The sequence below is a fragment of the Erythrolamprus reginae genome, chromosome 2 (genome assembly GCF_031021105.1).
Source record: "Erythrolamprus reginae isolate rEryReg1 chromosome 2, rEryReg1.hap1, whole genome shotgun sequence".
Classification (NCBI taxonomy): Eukaryota; Metazoa; Chordata; class Lepidosauria; order Squamata; family Dipsadidae; genus Erythrolamprus; species Erythrolamprus reginae.
In genome coordinates this window covers 166,035,422-166,047,589 of record NC_091951.1, presented here as the reverse complement: position 1 = coordinate 166,047,589, position 12,168 = coordinate 166,035,422, and the positions used below count along the sequence as shown (strand labels likewise).

Sequence of the window (12,168 nt, the reverse complement as noted above, 5' to 3'; positions counted from 1 at the left end):
ATGTTTGGAGAGATGTTGAGTATTTTCTGGGAGGCCAGCAAAATAGAAGCAAATCTAATAAGTGATTAGATATTCTAAAGGACAGGCACTGAAACCCAAAAGTACTGGGCTGTGCCAATGTTTCTAATGATACATTGGAATATATTAGTTTTCTGATATTTCACTTTCGTCATTTTTCCTTGTATTTCATTAATTTATTCCTTGCTTCCAAACTTTTTATGTTCTAACATTCTTCCAAAAAAATTATAATAATATATTAAAAGAAAACTAATAAGTTGATTAGAATCCTTAGTTTTTCTTGTATCTTTTTCATTGTTATCTGAATAGAATAGAATAGAATTTTATTGGCCAAGTGTGATTGGACACACAAGGAATTTGTCTTGGTGCATGGTGCACCTAGAACTTTTATTGTTTATTTTGGAAACTTATAGGACACTTCCATTTTTATTTTATTTATTTGCTAAAAAAGGTTGGACAATGCTTAAATATTAGAATATGGTTAGGATAAAGTGTATATGACACAGATTATAGTTCTTGTGCTGGACCTGAACTGAGACCCAGTTTTTTTCAAAGTGTACTAATTGAGAGGAGGCATTTAAGAGGCAATACCTTGCTCCTAATAATCAGTATGTAATACTGTAAGTTGATTTCTAGAACATGAGATGTTCACTGAATGAGGATATATTTGACAGTAACTCTATCCAGGATTCACCAAATTATATATGCCATGACTGTTCTGTTGCATGAGTTTATAGCATAGAATGAAGAATATAATAATCCTATTCAGAGTATAAAGAAGAAAAATATAATATGTACCAAAAATTTTTAAAATGTATCAAATTTTCTGAATTCTGAAGAAAAAATAGAACTCTTACCGCTACTATTGAAACCAACAATCTTTCTGAACCTCTTTCCACTTTTTGGCCAATCTTCTTTGTCTCCTAGCAAGACAATAATTATTCTAATTATTTTTTCATTTTCTTTGGCAGATCATGAAAGTGATTAATTTTTTTTTAAACAAACCCTCTTCTTATGTTTCAACAATAATTCATATTTTGGAATATAACAGCAAATCCTTTCTTGTCCCAAATCCTTTCTTGTCAATTATCCAAGTCATGGTTGTCCCAAAGCTGCTTTATCAAGAGGCAACTGGACTTTCTGGTTTTTCTTTGAAGACGTTTTGCTCCTCATCCAAGAAGCTTCCTCAGCTATGACTTGAAGAAAAACCAGAAAGTCCAGTAGCCCCTTGAAAAAGCAGCTTTGGGACAACCATGACTTGGATGATTAACAATCTCCATAGATAAATCCTTTATTGATTTGATTCGGAATTATATTGAGCAAACCCAACTATTTTCCAAAACAAGCAGTCTTTGACTGCTCTATACAGTAACTCTGGATTCCTTCTCTGGATACATTTACTGATAACTTTCCTCTTCTGTTAACTAAACATTAGACATTGTTTTAAAGGGCTGTCTCTCATGTCTTAGTTGGTGGGGTCCTTAAAAAGATACCAGCAGGTGAGAGGATGATAGAAAATTTTCACATTAAGGCTGTTCTTACCCATAGCACTACAGATATCAATTTGACTACCATTAAAATTAAAATTAATGTTGATGAGGATTGTGGATGCAAACTATATTCACTTTCCCGGCCACTCGATATCTGTAGTGCCTGCCTTTTTACATAAGTTATGTTTTAGAATAATTCTGAAATGAGTAGAAGTTCACATACAATACAAAAAGTAGAGAAGTGGTCAATAACAGTTCTAATTTAGCTTAAAACTGAACTTTGGATGAACCATTCCTCCTGTCTCAATTGTAGGGAAATTGTTGTTTTGAAGGCATATTATGGTTGTTTATCGCAAGTTTTAAAATTAGACAGACAGATAGATAGATAGATTGATAGATAGATAGATAGATAGATAGATAGATAGATAGATAGATAGATAGATAGATAGATGATAGATAGATAGATTAGATTAGATGGATAGATAGATAGATAGATAGATAGATAGATAGATACATACATACATACATACATACACATACATAGATACATACATAGATACATACATAGATAGATACATACATAGATACATAGATATATTACATTACATATTTTAAAACTTATGAGATATATATATATATATATATATATAATGTGTAGTGCTCTTTGGCACACTAGAATTCTGAATACTGAATTTAGTCTATAGTAAACTTACCTCTAATAAAGTAATTAGGCACCCAATAAGAGGGTAGATTGGAACGAAGATACAAAAGGACATGTGAATTATAATGGCTGCCGAATACCATTTTATAAATGCTACATCTGTAACAATAATACAGACCAAAGCTACCTGAAAAACAAAACAAGCAGACTCATAATAAAATTAATGGGGAAATATCAAACTAGAGTTCTTCTTGTCCCTTGATGTTTTACATTAATGCTGAGAAAGTTGGTAATAACATCCTCTGATGCTTACAAAACCCATAGCAGCCTTAACAACTTTATCATGGTTTGTTAAAACAGGGTTTGTATGTTCCCCATAGTAGATAATGAACTACAAGGACTGTCGATGGTACATTATGCGACACCTAAACTGGACATTATGACTTAGACAACAATGATTTGATTCATTGTAATTTATTTATTTATTTATTGGATTTGTACGCCGCCCCTCTCTGACAGACAAAATAGATAGGCATGCATGATATTTATCGCAGACTAAATAAGAATAATGGTACACATGATTTAATTTTTTTTTAAAAGCTGAAGTCATGTATATTCCAACATGAAGATGTATACATAAACAGAGAAACAAAATTAGAAATTTGAATAAATGGGAAAAACAAATTAGGCTCTGCCTGTTTACTCACAGTTGGAAAAATGAATGACCAAAATTCTTTGGTGTTTTGTATACTTTTAAAAGTGAAAGAGACAACATAATGGAACAGAATTACGGAGGGTACATAGCCTATAATGCAAAAAACCTGCAAGAAAAGAAATATGTTCATTAATATGCAATTTTACACACGTTTTTAGTTTTTTTACAAATTATCCTACAAGATAAAATAGTGAGAAAGTAAGCTATTACGAACTGTGCAAAATGTCTTGAATTCAGAACTGTTTCAAATTTGTAACTTTTTAAAAATTCAGGTTAATATTTTATGAATAAAATATGGCATTTGAAACAGGATGTTTGGATCATTTGGAAGCACTTTGTACTTGAAACACATCCAGAATAATTGAAACAACCCGTTTTGAGTATGAATCAATAAATTTTCATTCAATACAATTGTTTCTAGCTTAAGACAGGATGTTTTGTATTTAAAATTATTGGAATTTAAGAGATTCAACACACCCCTTTGTTAAAGTGATGCTTCATTTATTTATTTTCATTTATTTATTTATTGAATTTATATTGCTGACTATTAGCCCAGAGCAAAGCAACGTAGCTTACAGAATATAAAACCACATTTAAAACAATAAAAACTAACAAAAAGAATCAAATAAATTAATATACTACAATATAACAAAATCACCGATCTCTCATCCTCCCACCCTCGTGACAGCAGATCACACAAGCCATTTAATGGGCTCCATCCCGCTCTCGATTCCCCAGGCCCACTGGCAGAATCAGGTCTTCAGCGCCTTCCGGAAGAGTATTAGAGTGGGAGCCATTCTAATCTCTGGGGGAATGATGTTCCAAAAAGAGAGAGACACCATGGAGAAGGTCCTTCCTCTGGGTCCCACCAGGTGTATCTCCCTCAGGGATGGGACCCACAACATTCCCTGACTCCCCGCTCTGATGGGTCAGGTAGATGTGAATGGCAAGTGACAGTCCCTCAGATAACCTGGTCCCAAGCCATGAAGGGCTTTAAATGTGACGGCCAGCATCTTGAATTGCACCTGAAAGCAAATCGGCAAACAATGCAGTTCCTACAGGAGAGGTCATATATGTGCATATTGGCATCTGCACAAAACCATGTGGGCCACTGCATTTTGCACCAACGGAAGCTTCTGGGCGCTCTTCAAGGAATGGGCATTTATCAGGGATTGGCATTTTAAAAAAGGGAGGGGTATCAAACTCAAGGCCCATGGGGTGCTTAAACTGGCTTGCAGGGCCAGTCAGGAAACAGCAAAGGACTGGCCCATAGTGTCTCTGCTAGAAAAAATGGAGCTCAGGGGGGCCTCCATTTTGGTTGGCAGAGGGCTGCAGGGTGGGCTACCATGCTCTATTTTCTTTGGCAGAGGGCTGCAGGAGGCTGTACAGCAGAACTAAAAACAAAACAAAAGGAGAAATGTTTCTCCTTTTGCATTTGAGCATACAAGAAGTGACAGGAAAGGAGAAAAGGAAAGAGGAAAGACAAAGAAAAAGAAGGAAAAATGGGAAAAGAGCAAGGAAGGAAAAATAAGAAAAGAGGGGGAGGAAGAAGAAAGGATAATGAAGAGGGAAGGAAAAAGAAGAAAAAGGGAGGGAGGGAGGGAGATTATAATGAGTGTGCGGGATGGTCTTGGAGAAGTCGTGCCTTAGCACTTGGCCTATACAGGTACCCAGGACCTGCCTACCATACCCCGGCCTGCCCACGCTCACCATTGCCACGCCCCTTGGCCACACATACACACACATACATGCCCTCTGAAGTCAAACACACCCCTAATGCAGCTTGCAATGAAATACGAGTTTGACATCTCTGGTCTAGGAGTACAAAATAATACAAGACCTGGGGTTATTATAAGTAAGTGGAAACTTACTAACTGGTAAGTGGAAATAAACTGAAGAAAAACCAAATAACAATTGTTTGAACATAGGAAGACTTACTACAGCAAAGATCTTCATTGGGGAAAAAATAATTTCATGATAAACGCCAAATAAGATCCCCGTCATGACAAGGAGAATGGTGTAATATAAAGGAATGTCGACTAATGCTTGTCCACACCAATAGGCAGATGGATAAAGGCCAGACAATTTAAGCTGAGTATAAGCTTTAATCTGCAAAAAATAAATTGGTTAAAATGAGTATTTGACAGAGCATATTATATAATCACAGCTCAGAATTGGATGAAGACTGCATCAGGAAGAGAGGGAGGAGGAGACGATCCTGATGTATGAGATAATGAATTTTTAGTGGGGTTCTTTTTGATTCCTTTTAAACTCAGGAGTCAGATTAACAAAGGCAAGAATAACTAAATCCATGGGTATGCATAGTTAAATAATCCAATATATATATTAATATTTGATCAGTTTAAATATTTGCTGGTTCTCAGTTTTTAACATTTTTTTCAAGGAGACTTTTGCCCTTTATAATGTAACACTTAATATACCCAACATTTGGTCTAATCTGAATTGTATATCTCTGCTTTTCATGCTGATCTAAATTTCTTTCTTTCTTTTTCTTTCTTTCTCCTTCCTTCCTTCCTTCATTTTTCTTTCTCTCTTTCTCTTTCCTTCTTTCCTTCCTTTTCTATATATGCATATGTCTTTTTATTCAAGTTGGTTTCAGGCACAGATGTATGCTGTTTGCTATACATTCTATTATAGGTAAAGGTAAAAGAAAAGGTTCTCCTTGCACGTAATAATAATAATAATAATAATAATAATAATAATAATAATAATAATTTATTAGATTTGTATACCGCCCCTCTCTGAAGACTGTAGTGCTAATTGTATTATAAATATGGTTAAATATTTATTTATTGATTGATTGATTTAATAAATTTATATAGGCACAATTTATACAGATGTGGTGGCTCAGTGGCTAAGACGCTGAGCTTGTCAATCAGGCTGGCAGTTCAGCAGTTCGAATCCCATGTAATGAGGAGAGCTACCATTACTTGTCCCAGCTTTTGCCAACCTAGCAGTTCGAAAGCATGTAAAAATGCAAGCAGAAAATAGGGACCACTTTGGTGGGAAGGTAACAGAGCTTCTTGCGCCGTGGGCACTCATGCCAGTCACATGGCCACGGAGATGGCACTGGCTTTTCGGCATAGAAACGGAGATGAGCACCGCTCCTAGAGCTGGAAACAACTAACACACGTGTTTGAGGGAACATTTACCTTTACCTATAGCCACCCTACTCAGAATATGACTCAAAGCATCTAACGTAAGTAACAGCTCAATTAAAAGTATATTAAAATCGAAATATTAAAAACACAAAGGAGTAACATATAAATTCATAAATAGGGGGAAAACTGATCCATTCTCATGTCTGGAGAAAAATAACAGATCTTTTAACACTTTCCAAAGGCAGGCAGGGTTAGGCTAACCAAATCCAAAGGGTGAAAATGTTCCAAAGCGTGGAAGCAATAACAGAGGCAGGGAATGATTTTTAAAATAATTTTTGAGTTTCATTTTAAAATATATTCAAATATTGAAATAAATTGAAATATATACCCAACATCTGTTTATATATTGAATATAAATGTAGGCAGGCAAATCATGTCTTACACCATGAAACCAAGCTGCACAAATGGCAGGTGAGCGTATGAGCAGCTTTACCTGTGTAAGCGGTGGGCGCTGTCACAACTCCATTTGCACAAGCAAGCGCACTTGCTGGCCATTCACACAAAACCATCCCCCCACTGACACCTGTCCGCCAAGCCAGAAAAGTTGGGGACCTCTTATTTAAATTAATGCATGAATTTTTTTATTGCATCATTTTTTTATTACTTCATTTTTTATTGCTTCATTCAAATGCTATCATTTTAAAAATGATTTAATGTAAAGTTACCCTATGGTTTTCTGCATTCTCCATAGTAAAATATGAAGGCAATCCAGTCATGGTAACACCTACTGTCAAACATTGAACGATCATCACCATTATGAAACTTCTATCAGTAATTTCCTGAAAGATAAAGATGTTAGTAATAGGGAAAAAATGAAAACTTAAATGACACATAATTTACTTTCAGATGTTTACCACTAGTTCAATATTTTTTTATTCCAGCTTGTCTGGAAATGAGAAAACAAGAAGCACTAGAAAACCAGGGGAAATGGCAAATTGGCTGTGTTTCATCTTATGTCTCACAAATTGCACTAATAGACAATGAAAGAGAAATATAACTTGTCTTAAGCATCTGTTTCCACGGAAAGTCTGTCAAGTACTACTTGCTATCGTTTCATTTTATTATTTGAGTTTTCATTTACTTACTTGAATGAAAGAGCTAATCCAGACATGGATGTTTTCAGTTACATTTAAGTTGTGTAGGTACAAATTACTAATGATATTCATCATAAGAGGTAAAGAATGTAGCATGGTTCGGTTAAAAGCAGCTTTAAGGACAAAGCTCTGCAAGAACAATAAAGATTTAACTTATTAGCTATAAATCCAATGCAGCAACATATATCAACTTTGCTCCAGTTAAAACAAAACTAAATCCAAACTAAATAGCGTGTTGGATGGAATTCCTCTTTTTTTAGCAAAATGTATGTTTTAAATAAACAGTTAAAAACCATGTGCTACCAATTGTTAAATGTAAGTTATATATCTTCTCACCTTGCTTACATGAACTACATTTAATGCTGCATTGTGAGGAGAAGCTGATACATAATCACTGCCATTGAACATTTCTGTCAGTATATTCTGGCTCTGAAGTGGGTTTACAATCATGTCATCAATGTTTACACCTAGAAGGTCATGAATAAAGGAAGATAGTGATCATTAACAAGTCTGTGTCATCCCAATAATCTCTCTCTACATTCAAATAATTCTTCATATATATTCTCATTGAATGTATGGTGCTGCAGTTACAACAGGGAAGTCTATCACTTCATCAACACAGCTCTTCTAGAGCTTTGGACGTCAGGAAAAAGAGAAATATTTGGTGGCAAAAAATGGTTCACTCCAGTTTCAATAAATTGAAAAATTCAGACTGAGACTAAGTATCTCAGCCATGTATAGAAAATATTCTCATTTTGTGTGAATAATAATAATAATTACTAATAATGCTGCTGCTGCTGCTGCTGCTAATAATAATAATAATAATAATAATAATAATAATAATAATAATAACAACAACAACAACAACAACAACAACAAATGAAATATTGTGACCTGGCTATTGAAACTACATGGCTATGGACGAAACATGTACGGATCATCAACATCGCAATCCCAGGAGACAGCAGAATCGAGGAGAAGTAACTAGAGAAATTTGTGAAATACGAAGATCTGAAAATCGAGCTGCAATGACTCTGGCATAAGCCAGTGAAAGTTGTCCCAGTGGTCCTTGCCACGCCAAATAATAATTTGTGCTAAAGGATCTCAGCAGACATTTGAAAAACTTTGGAATTGACAAAATCTCCATCTGTCAATTGCAAAAGGCCGCTTTACTGAGATCGGCATGCATAATTCGCCACTACATCACGCAGTCCTAGGTGCTTGGGAAGTGCCGACTGGTGATGAAATACGAAGTCCAGCATGATGATCTCTTTTGCCGTGTTGTATTGTTGAAATAATAATATAAACATTTACAATTTATTGACATTGTGGAAGTAGAAGATGCCAGAGTCAAAGAAAAAGAACTGGAAAAAATCATGAAATATCGCAACCTGGCCATTAAAATTATGCAATTAAGGATGAAACATGTAACAGTGATTCTGGGACACTTGGTACCAAGTACAGGAATTTTATAAAATACATCAACAAATTGCAGCTTCTTGCAATAACACCATGCGCTACTCAGAAAATCGTATATCTTAAGAAAGTACGTAGTTGACACCTAGGACGCTGGCAGCAATCTGTATCAACCATTAGCACCAGTCAATGGTATTTGTGATGCATTTCTGAATGTTCAGTTGACTGAGTTTCATGTTTAATGAATAAAGTATATAATAATAATAGAAATGAAAAGGAGTAGAAGAAACAAACTGGAAAAAATAGTGGTGCTTTTCATTACTTACTAGTGCTGTTTTGAATAAGAAGGCTGGTTTTGTATTTATGATCAGTCTCGTTTGGTTTAAGAAAGTATAAATCTGGAGAGAGTTTGATAGGAGCCATAGCATTTTTCAAGTACTCTTGATACACGTGAAACATAAAAATCTCAACACAAAGAAATACTAGGAACAGTGCTAACCTTTAAGAGAGAGAGAAAAAAAGTTGAGTCAAATTACATTAAAGAATTACTCTCCTTTAGAGTAAAAGTGGATTAACATCTGGAGTTGATTTTTTTCTATTATTAAAAAAAATCACTCAATCCATTTATCTATATTAAAAATTTTAAGTACAAACATACATTAACACGTCTGAATGCATTACTGTTGAACAGTAAATATTCTGATGTTGCACTTTTTCAGAAAAATAAAATTTTAATAATCTTAATTTCATCTGAGGTATTTTTGAAAATTAAATACAGAAGGGAAATTAAGTATGAACAATGGGAGACAAAAAATAAATAAATGAAGGGAGCAAATGGAGAATATTTTCCAATAGAATAAAAATTCTTCGTAGGATAAAGGCAGAGAAAGAACAGTTTACAAGACAGGGAGAGTAAATATGAGAGAAAGACATAAAAGTGTAATTATATCATGCTACAAAAGTTGCACTTTTAGTTGCGAAAAAATAAATAAATAGTTACGTCCTTAATTTTTTAAAATAAATAAATTAGGGAGGTCCAATATGCTTACAAATATGTTTCCTTTACAAGTTCTCTTACTAGTGAGGATTCTAAATACACAATATATGCACAAGATCTTACAAGAGCTTTCAACTCCTATAATTTTAAAAGGTTTCTTATTTTAGAAAATTGCCTGAGATCTACAAAGTTAAGCATGAATCACAACAGTACAGTTTGTCCAGACTAAACATTCGATATGAAAGCCGGCCTACATGTACAGACTAAAAATAATCTCTGATTAAAAATGGATTTATATAAATATTGCAGTTGGAATGGAATGGAACAGAACAGAACAGAAAAGAATAGCTATAGTCACTTTCCAAAATGTGGAAGAAACTCAATAGAAGATACTTACACTTCTGATATTGATTTAATGTCACGATTAAAACTGTGAAAATGAACCTTTGCAATAACAAGGGCCTGCTTTCTCCAAAGAGATTTATTGCTCATCACACAAGATTTTCTTCTAGATAGCATTAACAGGCTTTGCTCTAGTTCATCAACAGAATTCCTATTCATTTTGTCTTCAGCTTGCTCTAAGTTAAAAACGCCAAAATCTAGGAAATAAAGGAAAAAGAAACAAGAAAAAATGTTTCTAAATTTATCTTTTCCAATTATCTCTAAAACTCTTGAAATCACATTGTTAGCAAAGTTTCACAATTAAATTAAATTAAATAAAATATCAGCACATACTCAACAATATTTTTGAGAACATCACCAATATTCATAGGAGAAATAAATATACACATGTACATACATATACTCTCAAGGCATAATTTTCATAAATAAATATATTACTATTTTCTTGGAGTTTTAATCATCTTGTAATTTTTAAAAGAATGTGTTTTTAGAGAAATCTCCAAATTACAAATATTACTAAGATGAAATATACCTTTAATAATTTTATATGATAAATACCACATGAAGTTATATAATTGATTCTTACCCCGTTGATCAGCTTCTGCTTCAACTTCCAGTTTGAAAAACACATCTTCTAAGGTTGAGGTAGAAAGGCCATAAGAAATAACACCCAAATGGGAATGGGTGTCTAGATCAGCAAACAGTGCTAGAGGGAAGAGAAGAATAATTATCAAAAAAAAAACCCAAAACTTGGAGCCACCATTCTTTAAGAGGAGCCATAATCATTTTCTTCAGAGGTGAGTTCCTTCCAGTTCGCACCAATTCTATAGAACCTTTAGCAAACCACTGGTGATGTCATGGTAATGTCACAGAACTGGTTCTGTCAGTGACAGTCCATGGATGCCGCCATTATTATTATTATTTTTTTAAATGGGATTTCCCCACACACACAAATATTTTTTTTCTTCTGTGTATGCAGAAGTGGCCATGAGGCGCAGCCACATGGCACAGGAGGAAGCAAAACGGCAGGGAAGTAAGTTAGAACCCACTCCTGATTTTCTTCCATATAAAAGTAGCAAAAAAGTAGCTTGTGGATCCCTTTTCAGATTATTTATTGATTAGATTTAGAGTTGGGTTAATTCTATAAGACTCTGAAGGTAGTCCTTGACTTGGAACCATTCATTTAGTGAACAGCATTGAAAAAAGTGACATATGACCATTTTTCACACAACTGTTGCAATATCCCCATAATCATATGATCAAAATTCAGATGCTTGGCAACTTGCTCATATTTATGATGATTGCACTATTCCAGAATCCTGCAAAATCAATGGGGGAGCCAGATTCCCTTTATTACTAGGTACTTTACTACTAACTTAATAATTAGGACCATTCTTGCTGTGGCAAGAATAACAACCGTTTTGCTTAGCAATGAAAATTTTGGGATTAATAAATCGAGGACTACTGTATTTAGTGTGAATTCCAGATTAGGAGTTTTAAGGACTACCTGTACTTATTTTAAAAACAACAAATGCAACAATAGGAAACAGAAGTCACACATATCCAGAAAATGCAGTTCTTCAAGCAAATAATACCATGTAGGGACTCAAAACCCTCCTAATTCAAGAGTTGAGCAAAGCAATATTTCAAAGACTTCTTGAATATCACCAAGGTATTCATCATATGAATCTTAGGGCAAGGGGGGATTGCTGTTCCAGGGAGGATTGCGGCTACAACTAAAAAGGTGTGTTTCCTGCATCCTGGGAATGGTTGGGAAACACCCAGGCATGCAGGGAAGGAGTGTTAAGTGCAGTATTAGCCTTGAGTCTCTGTGCAGCCACAAGAGGTACAGAACTGACCTCCCACCCCCTTAAGTCGCCCTGTGTCCACTGGAGAAGAGCAGCCTATAAATGTAATAAATAAATAAGTAAGTAAGTAAATTAGATAGATAGATAGTTTAGATAGATAGATAGATAGATAGATAGATAGATAGATAGATAGATAGATAGATAGATAGATAGATAGATAGATAGATAGATAGATAGATAGATAGACTGGAAATATATGAAATATGTTTTGGGGGGGATTTTCTAAATGGCAACTGTTACAATGAACTGTGGAGTGCATGTTATCAATCAGTAGTATCCATTGTTTCATAGTGTGCCATGAGCATATGGCTGCATTCGGGGCCAG

At 34.5% G+C, this 12,168-nt stretch overlaps 1 protein-coding gene across 1 annotated transcript in view; it reads right to left on the bottom strand.

Annotated features, from left to right (window-relative positions):
* The window catches only part of LOC139158661 (cholesterol transporter ABCA5-like), a 53,510-nt gene that overhangs the window by 16,329 nt on the left and 25,013 nt on the right, over positions 1 to 12,168 (bottom strand). The window contains exons 17-26 of the mRNA XM_070735979.1: positions 10,562 to 10,681; positions 9,971 to 10,172; positions 8,903 to 9,075; positions 7,497 to 7,627; positions 7,152 to 7,289; positions 6,732 to 6,845; positions 4,823 to 4,993; positions 2,877 to 2,990; positions 2,222 to 2,356; positions 876 to 941 (exon numbers count right to left, since the gene is read on the bottom strand). Coding sequence (XP_070592080.1) covers positions 876 to 941; positions 2,222 to 2,356; positions 2,877 to 2,990; positions 4,823 to 4,993; positions 6,732 to 6,845; positions 7,152 to 7,289; positions 7,497 to 7,627; positions 8,903 to 9,075; positions 9,971 to 10,172; positions 10,562 to 10,681 — 1,364 coding nt within the window. The remainder of the gene's footprint in view (positions 1 to 875; positions 942 to 2,221; positions 2,357 to 2,876; positions 2,991 to 4,822; positions 4,994 to 6,731; positions 6,846 to 7,151; positions 7,290 to 7,496; positions 7,628 to 8,902; positions 9,076 to 9,970; positions 10,173 to 10,561; positions 10,682 to 12,168) is intronic.